This window comes from Nerophis lumbriciformis, linkage group LG04 (assembly GCF_033978685.3).
Source record: "Nerophis lumbriciformis linkage group LG04, RoL_Nlum_v2.1, whole genome shotgun sequence".
NCBI lineage: Eukaryota > Metazoa > Chordata > Actinopteri > Syngnathiformes > Syngnathidae > Nerophis > Nerophis lumbriciformis.
Window position 1 is genome coordinate 22,918,994 of NC_084551.2, and position 17,018 is coordinate 22,936,011.

Below are 17,018 nucleotides of genomic sequence, written 5' to 3' on the forward strand. Positions count from 1 at the left end.
TATGCTTGTCACAGTAGAGTACATTAGAAATGTCTTTTTTTCATACTGTATATCTATAATTAGTGTTTGAGCAGCACTATAATGTATGCTTATTTTAATATTGAAACAAATCTAGTAACATTGTGAAGAATAATCTGCCTTTTTATATGGAAACTGTCTGAAGATGTTTACTTTTTTTTCTTAACAAATAAGCAACACACGCTTTGTGCTGGTATTGATTAGCTGTTATTTTCTGGGAAATGCAATCATTTTTGCAGGGTTTTAATCTCAAACTGAACCACATGCATGGAAAAAAAACCAAAACTTTACACATTGGTCTTTTCATTTCTTTACTTGTCATATTTACAAGTGCAGTAAATCTAAAATAGATATCTACTGTACATTGCATTTTGGTTTGCAAATCGTTTACAGGAGTAAGAAACTGCTGCTGTAAAATGAAATGCTTAATAGAGGAAAAAAGAGAAGAGTGGTCATGAAAGTAAATGAATGTCCTTTTGTGCACAGTTTCTTTTCTTAGCACCCAGCTCACGTTTCTCCAGGTTAATATCATCTCTCATATTCAACAGACATTAAAGTAAACAAGGAAAGATTACTCATAGTTTGGAGTGCAAAACTGCATTTGGCAGGGGGCTTACGGCCGTCATGTACATTTGACTTACACATCTAAATACATTGTTCCTTCACTGACTTGATCAATTCATCTGACACGTAAAAAATAGGACAAACGTCCCTCATAATGCAGAACACATTGATTTGATTTACATCAGCACAGTACATGTTTTAATTACACCGAGTCACAAGCTCTCTATTGTACCCCCGCCCACCCCCCCAAAAAAAGATAGGCATCCGTCAGTAGTACTGCCACTAATATGTAAACACAAGGCAAGTTAAAGAGACATGAGAATTTTGGTTATCAACTTGTTGGTGAAGTGGTGACGATGTGGCTGGAATCCTATTTTTTAGTTTAAAATATGTTTAAGCCTTGTTAATGTAGCCGGCAATTTAAACCTTGTTGATCAAATCGGATCTCAAAGCTCTTTGTCACGCATCAGCATTTCTGTTTTACATGCATGGGTTGGAAGTATCGCACGCAAATAGTGATGCACAATAAACACACCAAACTATGAGCAGTGGAAAACAAAACATGCATACATTTCATGACAATTTATGGTGCGCAACTTGTCAGTCACAAAGTCTGTCTGGTGTGGCTTTATTTTTGACTCATACGAATAGCTGAGGTTTGAGCAGTACTCCCAAGTCTTCATGACGTTAGTGTTGTTTGTGTGATGACAACACTGATCTGATGTAAAAATGCATGACGAATCAGATCTGGGGAACAAGGCCTTCATATTAACGACACAAAGTGACTATAAGTGAATATTAAATCACTAAACTAGGTATGTTTCATTTGCTGTTTTGGACTAAATCTCTCCATCACGACACAGATACACATCAAACACCAAGGCCTCGTTCCTAAAAAACCTCCTTACATGGTGAGGCAACGATTCTATAGTTTGTACTTGATTGAAAACAGGGAACAATAAAGAAAATAATCAGATTCCGAATGATGTGATGCAAGCATAAGAGGGGCCAGAAATGAGGACCACGCAATGCTCTGCAGACACAGGCACACTTTGATGCACACACACAAATAAAATGCTGCAAAAAAAGGACACACAACTGGGGTCCTCGAATGGTCCTTTATAAACAGTCTCTGCATGGTTAGATATGGTCATCAGTGCGGAGTTGTTGGATATATTCAGTCTTCACCACATAAAGGCCTCTTCTGGCCTTCACCTAGTTCCAGGCCAGCCCAGCAGGGAGTGGTCTTATCAATTTAAGGCAGATAGGTGGTAGCAATGTGGCAGGCTTAGAAAGTCACTCCATGAGGGTCTCCCTCAAAAGGGCTTGACCCACTCTGTATTAGGAGGACTCCGAGGACTTAAGTTTCCAATTGAGGAAGATGAATTTGAGGCAGCAGAGTGTCCCTCCCAGAAAAGGGCATCGCTCGGTTTGGGCGGGCTCGGGAAAGACCTCGAGCTGTCATCTATGGATGCCTGGTTAAGAGGAGGCGGGGGCAAAACAACAGAAGAGGTCTCGTTCCCGATCAAAGCTTCTCCGTGTGTTGGCCAGGGACCGTTGTACCAGCAGTCGTCCCTCAAACTGTCCGGTGGCAGAGTGCTGCTTGGACCACCAGTAGGGGGACACGGACGCCCAGAACAAGAGGGCAGTGGTGGAGCGCTAGGGGGTCGATGTACTGGAGCCCGGAGGACTGGATGGTGGTTTGTCTCCACGTCTTCCAGACACTGAATTGGAACTGGAATAGAAGGTGAAAAAAAATAAATCATCACTTTGTTAATTTACTGTGCAGTGGTAACTCAACTTTGGCTAATAATAAAATAATGCTTTAAATTACAACCAAAATTGTGCGTTACAAGCGTTCTCACCACAAATTGGTGTAAAAAATGTTAGAGAACCCCCGTAAAATCCGACCAAAACTCCTGGTCTTACTCGCGAGCATTGACTTAAAGCTGGAGATCGACATGACTTTGTCTTCCAACCATGGGAAGGAAGAAAGTGTGAACATGCCCGTGCTTATAGCTGACTAGGCGAAGAAAATCGAGCGTATCACTGCTCGTCTGCACCAGAATAAGTCTAACGCCAGCTAAGAATGTTAAAATATCTAATCGGCAGACATTTGTGCATGAAAATACTGTAGTTGTTTGTACTACACTCTATTGTATTGTTTTTTCATACAATATTATTTAAAAGGTACATTAAAAAAAATCATTGTACATGAATGCTGTTATGAATAATTTCAGTTATTTCAATGGGAGATGTTGATTTCAGATACAAGTGTTTTGAGAAGCAATTACTCTTGTAAGTAGAGGTACTCCTGTATTACCGTATTTTCCGGACTATTAGACTTAGACTTAGACAAACTTTAATGATCCACAAGGGAAATTGTTCAACACAGTAGCTCAGTTACAATGATGGAAAGTGTAAGGATGGAAAGGACAATGCAGGTATAAATAGAATATATATTATGTATATATATATATATATATATATATATATATATATATATATATATATATATATATATATACAATATAGCGATAAAAAAATCCAACATATATACGAATATATACATAATGTGTACAGAATAATATATATACAGATATATTATATTATGTCTATAAGGCACACTTAAAATCCTTTTTTTTCCTCAAAACTCGACAGTGCGCCGAATGTACAGAATAATTCTGGTTTTGCTCACCGACCTCGAAGCAATTTGTTTTGGTACATGGTGTAAAGATAAGTGTGACCAGTAGATGGCAGTCTAACATAAGAGATATGTGGTAAGAGGTATGATGCAATATCACTCAAGTAAACAACACCAACATTTTATATGTTCCATTGAAAACATAAAAGGCGCTCCAAAAAACTATCAAAATGTTTTAGTACTAATTTGGTAACCTATGAAGCCGCACCACTTGGTGGACTGTCAGCACATTAAATATACAAGTATTATTATGGTGTGTGTATAAGGTAAGACATTATCTGGCGTTTTGTTTCGCAATATTATGCAAAAGCAACTTTTCTTACCTGCTGATCTGTATTTGGGATCTTCATAAATCCTAAAAATGTGCACGCGTCGTCCGCTTTTGTAGCCCGTACCGACGACGTAGTTGATAAGCGGTGATGTAGAAAAGTTAAATCCAATCAAATTAACTTCATGGCATGGCCTCTTTACTTCATGTGAATGATTATGATTGACGACACCTGTTGACTTCTCTGAGCCCATTTAAATAGGGCTCATGTGATGCAGTCATTAGACTCGGTTACAAACGCGACAATGGGAAGTCAAAGGAACGCAGGACAGATCTGAAAAAACTATTGACTTGAACAAGTCAGGAAAGTCACTAAGAGCCATTTCAAAGCAGCTTAAGGTCCCAAGAGCAGCTGTGCAGATGATTGTTCGTATATATAGAGTGCATGGCACAGTTTTGTCACTGCCACGATCAGGAAGAAAAGGCAAGCTATCACCTGCTGCTGAGAGAAAATTGGTCAGGATGATCAAGAGTCAACCGAGAACCACCAAAAAGCAGGTCTGCAATGAATTGGAAGCTGCTGGAACACAGGTGTCTACAGTAAAGCCTGTTTTGTATCGCCATGGACTGAGAGGCTACCATGCAAGAAGGAAGCCCTTCCTACAGAAGCGACACCTTAAGGCGCATCTAAAGTTTGCTGCTGATCACATGGACAAAGATAAGGCCTTCTGGAGGAAAGTTGCACCAATTTTGTCAAGAAGAGTGGTCAAAAATTCAACCAGAAGCTTGCCAGAAGCTTGTGGATGGCTACCAGAAGCGCCCTATTGCAGTGAAACTTGCCCAGGGACATATAACCAAATATTAACATTGCTGTATGTATACTTTTGACCCAGCAGATTTGGTCCCATTTTCAGTAGACCCATAATAAATTCATAAAGGAACCAAACTTCATGAATGTTTTTGTGAAAAACAAGTATGTGCTCCAATCACTCTATCACAAAAAAATAAGAGATGTAGAAATGATTGGAAACTCAAGACAGCCATGACATTATGACAACAGAGACTATGATCATTATTGTGTTTTGACTTAAATGGAAAAAACAACATTGTGGTGTAAAAATGTTTTCTTTCACAATGTCCATCCATGATCATCTTACAGATTCCAACAGAGGATCATTACCCGCCCTCTATACATAACCTCCTCTCCATTTAGAATGCCTTTTGTTTGCCAGTCCTGCTTTCCCCATTTCTCTCCATCAATGTTATAAGATTATCTCTTCATGTTCAGTGGAATAAATAGGCGGAGGTTTATTTTCTTTCCGTATTTCGTTCTAATTTTCACCTCCTGGTCTCCTCTTGTGACACACCAAGGGAATAGACAGAAAGGCAATCTCTCCGAGAGCAGAATATTTCATCACAGAGGGAGGAGAGAAAGCCAGCTATAATATCGCGTCTTTTATCAAACTGTTGGGATTACTTTGATAATAGCCAAAAGCTTCTCACACCCTTATACAATCGACAACGAGAAGCAGCGGGAGACAACGTTGTACTTCTTTAGAAGAAACATTGAGGCGAAGCAGCTGTAACTTTTGCTCTGATGTTAGCTACATTAGTTTTGTGTGGGGATGCTCATATCTGATGCCACACAGTCGCCATGTCACAGAGACACTGTAAAATTTCAGATGTTTTCAATGTTATTCTACTCTTTAGGGTTGGAAACTATGTAACCAACTTTTCACTTTCTTTTACTTTTCTTTCCTTGCACGCATAGGTGAGCCTGCCCGCCAATCTGCAGTTTGTTCCTTTATGTGATCATTTGAGTCATGTATTATTCAACATTTGGAAATAAATGCTAAATTTCAGCTAAAACAATAACACACAATAAAGTTAGTGTGAAATGTACTTCCTGAAATATTCATGGAGTGCAGGTCTTGTTGTAAATGTTGTTTTTGAGATGCTCTGCAATAATAATAATTTAAAAAAAGTGCTTTCAAGGCAACTTCAAAGATGTGTTGCGCACTATACTTCATATTTTAGTCGACACAATTTACTGTCATTTTAGTCTAATCAAATGTTGAGGAATCTTGTCGACTAAAACTGGACTAAAACTAAATTAAACTAAAATATGACTAAAACTAAAATACATTTTTGTCAAAAGACTATAACTAAATTAAAAACAGCTGTCAAAAGTAACACTGATATGAAGAAGAACAGGTAGTTGTTCACATTAAGTCATACTTTCTGAAACCTCGAGGGAGAAATGACATGAGCCGGCTAGGAAAATGTCTCAACTATAAGCTCCGTGAAGGAGCCCAGAATTGTTTTTAATTTAATTTTCACAATATTTCCTCAGTAGGCAACCTTACACTGTATTAATAAATACATTAACAGCAAGGAATGTGTGTCCGGGTGGATGGTAGTAGTGGTTAGTGACAAGCTCCTTTGAGGCAAAGGACATGAGTTCAATCAAGTCCAGGCCATAAATTACTTTTTTATTTTAATGATTTAACAACAATTTGTGACGAAAATGAAAATCCTATAAATTTCCATATTTTAAAATGCAATTGTTAATAGGTATGGTTGCGAATGCAAAACCAAAATTGCTAGTTCTTTAATCATGAAGTGAATTTAAGGATCCATGTGTGCTGTATTATAAATACTGGGGACACATCTAAGCTCTGGATATAGCAGCAAGGAAGTGTTAAAAAGCAGTACAGGAGTAGGGAAGATGTCCGCAAAAAAATACATCCCAACCTTATGTGTGCGTGTGCATGTACTCCTCACCTTGTCTTGTCTCACTGATTAACGGTCTCAGCTTCCGAATTAGGCCTGTTTGGTGTTTCAGCCCTGAATGGAGACCGGTGAACTCTGAGCACAAAGCCTCGTATGCCTGCTGCATGCTCCTCTCTCTGCTGATGCACAGAAAATGAGATTTTTACAGTAGATTTACAGTCTGGCCGCGTTATATTGCTGCACACTGCTGGAATCGGTTGCATGCAAGTAAAAGCTGAAGACGTATTAAAAAAAAAAAAATGTTTTATCAATTTTTTAAAATTTGTTAGCTTCTTTTGTAATTACCAGGTGGAAGTGTTCAATAAAAACACTAATTTAATTGAAAAATGGGTATTTTGTCCTCATTAGAAAACCATACAGTTGTCTAATGGAAGAGGCTTTTCAAAACATCAGGGCATTCCGATTGTAACAATAGGTGTATGCTGAGTATTAATTAATATGGTTAGTATTACATTAGGAGACCGTATGGTGTTGTTCAAGATCTAATTATTAAGTGAGATAACTTTTAGGCCACTGACATAGCAGGTTACAATAGAAATTGCAGTGTTCCTGTGTATTAACAATTCATTTAAACACACAACAAATCCAAGTAATAAGTTGAATACTCAACATCACACTGCACATTCTAATCTGCATTCCAAGCAGTTATCAGAAAATATCATAGTACATTATGAGACCTGCAACACCCAAAAGCTGTTCTTTCCACACCTGACATAAAAATGCAAATTTCATCTTGCCCTAAGACCAGCATGTTTTAGCACTAAGACTAAAGACAAAATGTGTGAGGGGGAAAAAAAAGCCTTTTCTGATTATTAAAAGCTAACACCAAATGAGAAGTGCTGACATGTGAAACGGCACAAATAGAAATGCATTTATAAATTACAGTAACAGCAATTTACAAGGGCTTATGTAAAAAAAAGGTGAAGGGGAATTCCAGTTGCCACATATTTATGCTTATATAAGTTGGTTATAATGCAAAAAAACACTAAGGCTACAGCTGGTGATGAGGACATTTCAACTTTAGGTGACGCCATCTTAATATCATTTTTCTGATATGGCCGTTTTCTTTTATTAAGCTGTACCCTCCTCTAGTGGCTACAGAGGGAAACTGCAGCATGTGCTGCACTAGATCAGTCAAGGCAAAACCCTAACGAGTAAGTTTATTCAAAACAATGAAAAGCAACGTGCATCTGGCACGCATGGCGAATTTCAGCAAATAATACCCCTATTTTACCCGAACAATATTACCATACGTACAACTTATGTAATACAAACAACACAACAGGTCACAGTGGTATTAATAGGGTGTCAATTCTTAGTAAGGGTGTCACATTACCAGCAAAAATAGCAATAATTTAATTGTACACGACTAAAAAGGACACCACTTTAACTATTAAATCCTGTTCGTACAAAATAACACATTCAAAAGTGATAGTTGTAACAACAACAAGCCATGCTGGGAAACGCATGCTCAGACTTGCCAAGCCTGCAGGATTCTGAGGGAAAAAAATACTTTGATTGAAGTTACAAACCTCCCGGATTTTGCTGTTTTTGTGTGTGTGTAAAATATCTTAGATTTTGCCCGGGTGTTGAAAAAATGACGGTGAAATAGTCGATCAACATTATTAAAAAGGAGCAATCACACAAACTACATCCACACCCACAAAAAGCGGTGCTCTCCCATGGTACCTCCCTCTCTGTTTTTCCTGCGCTCATTCTGCTCACCAGTCTGGACGCATTTACGGACTCTCAGACTGTCAGGAAATAGAACTCTTCAAGCAGTAACCAACGAACAGAAACGCAGATATTTTCAAAAATGCACATTTTCTCCACACTATTGTTAAAAAAGTATCACATAACACCTCTGTATCTTTAAACTCTGCGCACAAATACTAAGTTCGGGAAACAACATGAATTATTTGTTAATTGCCTGTGCATGTTAAACGATGCATGCACATGCGTGAACGGCAGGGTGAGTCAATTAATCCTGTTTGACGTGCAATCTAAAGTGTCCTTTGAATTTGGCCCCATGTGCGATTGAGTGTGACAGCCCTGGTATAGAAAGAGCAAAGTGTTTGAAAGGGAGTCATTAAAGAAACACTGCATAACAATAAATAAAAAAAAAGACAAATGTTTGCTAATAAAAACAGTGATTTTACTTAAAACACTATACCTGGAACTGAACTCATCACATATCTGTTCCATGTTTGGTCCATTGAGGCCACGTAGTTCCTCCTGTAACAGAGTCGTAAGGGTGTTTATATAGATATGAAAACCTTTACTCCACTTTACTCAGTGATATATATCAATTTCAGCCCAGCTCTCCAAATGTGCTTTTTTTTTAGTTGTGGCCCAGCCCACACTTACCCCACTCCTCTCCAAATGTCTGCTATTTTCCAGTGTGAGCTTCTCCAGCTCCTCCTGAAGTTTGTAGATCTTGTGTTCGGCAGTGGCACAGTTCACTTGCCAGTAGTCTTGAGGGCTGTTCAGACTCTTCATCACTGCACAAATATTGGTCAATTTAGAGTACTTGTGAAGTGTATTCAATCCCAATTATACTAAACAAAAATATAAACGCAACACTTTTGTTTTTGCTCCCATTTTTCATGAGTTGCACTCAAAGAAAAGTTTGTTTACTATATACACTAAATACCTATTCCTCTCAAACTTTGTTCACAAATCTGTCTAAATCTGTGTTAGTGAACGCTTCTTCTTTGATAATCCATCCCACCTCACAGGTGTGGCATATCAAATGCTAATTAAACAGCATGATTATTGCACAGGTGTGCCTTATGCTGCACACAATAAAAGGCAACTCTGAAATGTGCAATTGTGCTTTAATGGGCAGTCAGTATTTGGTGTGACCACCATTTGTCTCACGCAGTGCATAGAGTTGATTGTGGCCTGTGAAATGTTGGTCCACTCCTCTTCAATGGCTGTGCGAAGTTACTAGATATTGGCAGGAACTGGAGCACGCTGTCGTATACGCTGATCCACAGCATCCCAAATATGCTCAATGGGTGACAACTCCCGTGAGAATGCCGGCCATGCAAGAACTAAGATGTTTGAATTGTGTCCAGATTCTTACAACATGAGGCCGTGCATAGTCATGCTGCAACATGAGGCGATGGCCTCGGGTGAATGGCACAACAATGGGCCTCAGGATCGCGTCACGGTGTATCTGTGCATTCAAAATGCCATCAATAAAATGCAGTTGCGTTCGTTGTGCCTAACATACACCTGCCCATACCATAACCCCACCCCCACCACTCTATTCACAACATTGACATCAGCAAACCGCTCTCCCACACGACGCCACACACGCTCGCTGTCTGCCATCTACCCTGAACAGTGAAAACCGGGATTCATCCGTGAAGAGAACAACTCTCCAACATTCCAGACGCCATCGAATGTGAGCATTTGCCCACTACAGTCGGTTACGATGACGAACTGCAGTCAGGTCGAGACCCCGATGAGGATGACAAGCATGCAGATGAGCTTCCCTAAGACGGTTTCTCTCATTTTGTGCAGAATTTATTTGGTTATGGAAAAAGCTATCCGGGTGGCTGGCCTTAGACGATCATGGAAGTGCAATTGCTGGATGCTGAGGTCCTGGGCTCGAGTGGTTACACGTGGTCTGCGGTTGTGAGGCTGTTTGGATGTACTACCAAATTCTTTGAAACGCTTTTAGAGACGTCTTATGGTAGAGAAATAAACATTTAATTCATGGGCAACAGCTCTGGTGGACATTCCTGCAGTCATCATGCCAACTGCATGCTCCCTCAAAACCTGCAACATCTGTGTCATTGTGCTGCGTGATAAAACTACACATTTCAGATTGGACTTTAATTGTGGGCAGCCCTGGGCACAACCGTGCAATAATCATGCTGTTATCAGCATCTTGATATGCCACACCTGTGAGGTGGGATGCATTATCTTGGCAAAAAAGAAATGCTCACTAAAACATATTTATACAGATTTGTGAACAATATTTGAGAGGAATAGGTATTTTGTGTATGAAAAATGGGAGCAAAAATAAAAGTGTTGCGTTTATATTTTTGTTCAGTGTAAATAACTGGTGCAGGCTGAACTGATTAACTTTTTCAAGAGGCGATGTAAGTACACATTTAGTGAGCACCCTCTAAGTGTGTACAATTAAAACAATGACCAAAATGTTCAGGAACAGTTGTGCAAAAACCATCATGATGTTGGGCCTGAGCTACTAAAAGTTTGCGTGTACTAAACACATTTAAACTTGATAGCATACGCAAAGCTGATCTACTTAACCTGTGCGCGGAGGTCTGCGTCTCTCAAGTTAACAGAATAAAGAGCGCAATCCATTTAATGTGTTTGTCTTCATAGATATTTACAATAGAGTTATCACAATCATGGGTCGATATTTGCCTTTTTTACCTGATCACTGATTGGCTGATGAGCTGCCGAGCCCAGCTAATCTTTACCACAGCTGTGTCCCAGTTAGGGCTGCAATGATTTATCGAGTAAATCGATTGATTTAATTACAAAAAAAAGCATAGAATTGTATTTTACTGTTTTGATGATTTGTTTAATGAGTAAAATAAGCCCCATAGAGCACACACTAGAGCTACCTATTGGTGATGTAGCTTGCGCTGCTGTTAATGTGTTTTATTGAATACTTTTTTTTACCCAGTCTGTGTTTAATCCCAGTGAGTTTTTACCTGGTTAAATAAAGGAAATTTAAATGTGGCCTGTGTGTGCATGTGGGGAGCAAGGACAGGGGAGTGCGGATAAAGAGAGACAAATCAAAGAGAAAAATAAGAAAGTGGACGAGAGAGAGGAGGAAAGAAGCTGTAGCGTTGTACCTGACTTGACTTGCTTGTATTTGCCTTTGACGTAGTTTTACTTTAGACGCTCTGCATATATACTTAATATACTTTTTTTTTTTTTAAATAATACTTTTCATTTCTATGTGAAAAATGTTGAACATGTTACTGAACATTTTTCTCATCGCAGGGCCAACACAGACATACAACAATATACAAGCAAGTTATTTCAAAATAAATATTTATTCTGGCACCCCAATGAGGCTGTGGTTCTCTTAAGATGTAACTCTTGTGTTTGTATACTCATGTTTTTCTAAACTAAACAAAGTTGATGCTAATCAACTTGTTTGCCATCCTTTTATCCAAATGAGAATCGATAAAGAACCGAACCGCTAATCAGAATAGAAAGTGGGATCTGAGTTTTACAAATCTAATCAATTCCCATCCCTTTGCAACACGCCCACTAATAGTAGACACCATTTTATAGTTTGCAGACATAGTATAGCCTGTGGTATTTGGATCTTAGTAGATAAGTCCCATTATGTGTATCATGCAGGACTCTCTTGTCTGTTTTCTTTGCGTTTTTGTGTTGACATCACAGAAACGTACCAATAATTGCAAAGACAAAATATATGACACCCATATAACCTGAAATTAAACAAGACATGTTTCATCTGCAGCCCTTTGAGACACTTGTAATTAAGGGCTATATAAATAAACTTTGACTGATTGATGTACACAAAAAGAAACATGACTGCATACATTTCTGACTATATTGCTAAAGCGACAATAATTACAAGTCAATTATACAAGAAGGATAAAAAGTACACTGCGTAAGGAATTGTGTATCGTACCAACCTAAGCATTGAAAACAATCTCCAGCTCATTCGCTACTATGTTTACAAAGGCTTAGAGTTATGAGCAATATTTTTGACGTTTAATAAAAAAACCTATCTATTACCCGTGCATTAAAAATGTTAACATATCTATTTTTTTCCTTGAATTTTTTTTTGATGTACCACTGTATTATGTAACTGGATTGAACACATGGTCAAAGTCTGAATGTTTTGGCTTTGCCCAACAAACCTTGGCTGGTCTCCATCTCTGTCCTCAGCTGAAGCAACTCTAGCTCTTTGCTTTGGAGCTGCTCTGTCAGCAGCCGCTCACTCTCACTCTTCTCTTTTTTCTGGTGGCCAAAGTGGGGAGACAATGAACACAAAGGGAAAGGAGAGGGTGCACTCATAGTAATGCAGCAAACATGGTTTAGGTCCCAGATGAGGTTGCCGACTTGCAAGTGTCATTTGAGATTTACCTTGGGAGTGGGTTTACATTAAGGCTGCACGATTAGTCGAAATTGAATCGACATTAAGAAAAATAACTGCAAGAGGCTTAGTTTTTGTTTAGTTTTTTCTCGGCCGTCACCGGCATTTAGACTGTCAGCATTGTTCGCCAATCAGAACTGTTGAGCCTCCATTTGTTCGTCTCTAGCTTCAAATAGCAAGAAAGGCGTCTTACTTTGCACCCAAGCGCATCTATATATCAGTAGAATTAACTGAACAGAGTGTCCCATCTTTTCAGTCATTCATAATCTTTGTCTTGGCGAAGACTAGAGCTGGGCGGCGCCGCCAACACATAGTACAGAGAGCCTTGTGACTTGCCAGTGAGAAGTGCGGTAAAATAACACCAATTAAAGAGGAAAACATTAAGATTGTAAAGCCAAATTACCCAGTTGTGGGAATATTTTAGCTTCAAATCGGATGGGCGATTTGATGATTGCTTACTAAAATGAGTCCATTTTATTTTTTGTTTATTTACTTAGGATATAGTTATTTACCTTCCAATTACTGTACAATGGTAAACAATTCTACAGTAAAGAGAAAAAAAAAGTGCATATCCTTTTAAATGGTCACTTTCATTGTTATTATTATATATTATGATTACATACATTATAAACACTATCATTTTAATTGATTATTTAGTTAAAGAGCATGCTGTAGACAAAGCTCTGAGTCTGTCTGCATATAGCCAAATATATAAACACAGAACATATAAACACATATACTGTATAAATTCTAGTTGGTAGGGAAAAAAAGGCCAGCTGTCGTCTGATAATTAATTTTTACTAGTTCAACAGTTTGAGCAGAACAAAACAAAGCTTCATACAAACCAGTTATGATTTTTCTCTTAGAGAAACTTCCTCTATTAAATAGCTAATACGCCCCAGAAAATATAAAATATAAATACAGTAAATAAATAACTATTTGCAGCACATTAAAAATAAGTGTGAGAAAGATTCCTTTCATTGCTACAACCCACCAGTTTGTTAAGCTCCATCTGCAGGTCCTCCTTTTCAATATAGATACCTCGATATGCGCTGAAGGCCTTGTTTACATATTGGGGACCCTCTGATGGCGGTGCCTCAGGCCGAAAGAGCTAGAACAGTAACATAAGGGTACACAGAGAAAAGATGATTAGTGCAGATATTGTTTTCCTTCCACCAAATCCTATTTACATGGTTCTTACACTTTTTCATCACTGACTTTCCATGACATCTTCTTATATTTCACTTCCAATATATTTAGTCTTAACTTCTGCTCCATCTCACAGCCTCATGTATGAATACAATTGGTGGACAAACAGAAGTTTTGGCTTTTGTCAAACAGCACTACATATGCCATTTGTTGGGACACTAGTGACAGTAAGGGTTTTTTAAACTGCAGAGCAAGCCCACTTGTTCTCAACACAAATATATTTCTCAGCAATCTGGCTGTCGGGGAACATGGCGACGAAAATAAGGCTTGTGTCCTCGACTTGAATGAGTAGAATGAATTCTTGCATTTCCAGTGCCAACAGTATCTCGACTTTGAGGACTTAATTTTTCTTGCAGAAGCGTCCAAAGTTGTCTACTTTGTTGCTGTGGAAACTAGTAGTGCTGCTCGCTGTCCTCACAGCATCAGCCTTCATAAACTCAACTGTGGGTTTTATGCTGCTGGTAAACTGTAGCTAGATTTTCATGCTTTTAACCCCCTTCACATTGCTGAGTGGCTGCCTTGCCCATATTCGAAATGTCAAATGTTTTACATTTAGCATCGTCACTACGCTATCAAAAGTAACTAGTTAGTGGATGTGCCTGCAGTAAGTAGGCGCTTCCATGCCACATACCCACACAGACTAGACGGAATATTCACACTACCGAAATATCACGACGGCCCGTAGGAATTTATATTTCATTAGGACACATCAACTTTGTTTGGATTAATGCAACTTTAGATATATTTCCACGACTTTTCCAAAACTTTTAAAATAAATCTTCCATCCATCCATCCATTTTCTACCGCTTATTCCCTTCGGGGTCGCGGGGGGCGCTGGAGCCTATCTCAGCTACAATCGGGCGGACGGCGGGGTACACCCTGGACAAGTCGCCACCTCATCACAGGGCCAACACAGATAGACAGACAACATTCACACTCACATTCACACACTAGGGCCAATTTAGTGTTGCCAATCAACCTATCCCCAGGTGCATGTCTTATTTTCCATTATTTTTTTCCAAGGCCTGAAAATATCATTTTAAAATTCCATGACTTTTCCAGTTTTTGCATGACCTTACAAACAATGTATTTACATTCCTACTGTTTGAAACTGCTCAACACATGATCAATTTTGGCTCATATGCATACCTTGTCCTCCAGCTGCTTGACTCGTTTCCTTAGCAATGTGTTCTCTCGTTCAGTCTCTCTTAGCCGCTTCTTGATGTCCTCGTAGGCTGTGACGAGGGCAAAGTGAGAAGCTACAGATTCATCGCCAGCACATACTGATACGGGACTCTCTCCAGCAGCGGTGTAGGCTGTCTCGTATTTCAGGATGCAGATGTCATCATCCACAGCCAGGGCCTCCATGGCAGCACAGAGTCACTAAAAATCTGAAAAACCTGTGGGATTGCAATGCAGATATTTTTTTATGTAGACATTTGGCAGGGAGGAGAAAAAACTTGTGAGAGCGTTACTTTGCCTCTGTTGTACATATAGAAAACAGTAACAGGAATCATGCTACTCATCACTCCCTGAATGTATTTGCATATGCTTTATAGAATGACTGCAAACACACTCACATAGAGGCCAAATTGATTGATTAGAATCAGGCAAAAATTGATAGAAGGTTGAACAGCTTTATTGTGTCAGCATTTTGACAACGCAACGACTCGCTGAGCCAAAGCACTGCATGTAAAATACTTGGCACAAGCTTCAGCAACAGCATTACAGAATGCGGTTTTAGATGTAAAAATGTTTACATACAAAACTCAAAACGCAGAAAATGGTTATCAAGTATGAACCACACAACTACTGTAGATGTCTGGTTGTTGCTGAGTGATTCTCAAACTGTGGAGAGCGTACCACTAGTCAGAGCCGTCTATAAGGAGAGTATGGACAACTCTGTTTCAGACGATCTCCTTAACAAATTGGTCTAAAGCCCCTCACGTGACGACAGCGTGCCATGTTAGACACCAATTTAGAGCCACAGCTAAGCAACACTGCACTTCCTGATTAGACATTCCTTTAATTGAATAGTCCATTTAAACATGCCCTGTAGTGAGGTATGGGGATGCTCCACTCACCAAAAATGCGGGAAGCATTTGCATCGCATCGAAGAAAATGATGGGAAAGTAAAGGTTAGCCGGCAAGGCTCGAGTGCTAATGAATGGCGACAGTATCTTGTGTGAGGTAAGCAAGCATACATACGCATGGGAAAGGTGTTATACCTCACTCTCAGTAACAGTGAATTAATACGCTTTGCCTGACAAAACTTTGTCCAAAATTGCACCTTTTCTGCATGTTTCACCAGTAATTTAAACTAAACTAATACATATTACAGTAAAAAGCAGCACTAGTTCAATATTCAAGTATGGTGCTAATAAAATCAGGAAGCCATGCAGACTCGTCACAGCAAAACCTATACAAAAAATATTGATACAAACCAAAAGTAAAAGCACAGACATATATAGCGCAGTGATTACAAAATATATTAGAGGCAGACACCACAGACAAAAGTCATAATTTCTCCGTAACTGTTGGTCCAAAAGCTAATGATGATTTTGGCAAAATGAGGGTAATACATTTTTTTGGGTCGTTTTGTATTTTCTGACATACACTTGGGCAGCGGGAGCGTGTTTGCCAGCCTGCTATTCACGAAACATTGTATGATTGTATACAGCGAAGTGCATCAAATACGGCGGCAAAAATGCCCCAAAATTAAACTTTGACGAAAAGAATGTTTTATTGTAGGTTTATGAGATGGAGTATGTTTAGAACTATATTTAGCAATTGCATGCTTCCAGGCACAGCCACACATGTCCTTGGTGTCCAAAAAGGCGCCTGTGGTTTAGTTGTCCATACTCACTCCTTACACGGCTCTGCCAGTATTGGTGAGCGAGTAGTTCAATCTAGTGGTACGCCCCCCCAAAAAATCCATCCATCCATCCATTTTCTACCGCTTGTCCCTTTTGGAGTCGCGGGGGTGCTGGAGCCTATTTCAGCTGCATTTGGGTGGTAGGCGGGGTACATCCTGGACAAGTCATCGCAGGGCCAACACAGAAAATCACTTAATTAAATATTCAAACACAGTGTTACTGTTCAAACTGCGTGTAATGTTACATTGGCCAAAATACTAAATATACTTGTTAAATAAAACCTATGCCTTGTTTTTAATGACTATTCAGGCCTACTGCACTACTGTATTTTAATGTTGGTAAATATGGTGGTACTTGCAGAGCCAAGTGTTTTCCGAGGTGTTGAAAAACTTTGAGAACCACTGCTATAGCCCAGTGCCTCTCCAACTATGGTACAAGTACCACTAATACTTTATTTATATG

The 17,018-nt window shown here is 39.1% G+C and overlaps 1 protein-coding gene across 3 annotated transcripts in view; it reads right to left on the bottom strand.

Moving 5' to 3' along the window:
- azi2 (5-azacytidine induced 2) overlaps window positions 1–17,018 on the bottom strand; it is a 20,295-nt gene continuing 3,277 nt past the window's right edge. For 2 of the 3 annotated variants that reach the window (XM_061950846.1, XM_061950838.1), the window contains exons 2-8: window positions 14,830–15,080; window positions 13,466–13,582; window positions 12,236–12,335; window positions 8,715–8,848; window positions 8,521–8,582; window positions 6,339–6,466; window positions 1–2,317 (exon numbers count right to left, since the gene is read on the bottom strand). In XM_061950846.1, the coding sequence (XP_061806830.1) occupies window positions 1,899–2,317; window positions 6,339–6,466; window positions 8,521–8,582; window positions 8,715–8,848; window positions 12,236–12,335; window positions 13,466–13,582; window positions 14,830–15,048 (1,179 nt within the window). In that variant the 5' untranslated portion in view covers window positions 15,049–15,080 and the 3' untranslated portion in view covers window positions 1–1,898. The remainder of the gene's footprint in view (window positions 2,318–6,338; window positions 6,467–8,520; window positions 8,583–8,714; window positions 8,849–12,235; window positions 12,336–13,465; window positions 13,583–14,829; window positions 15,081–17,018) is intronic. The other variant, XM_061950852.1, reaches the window with a different exon arrangement.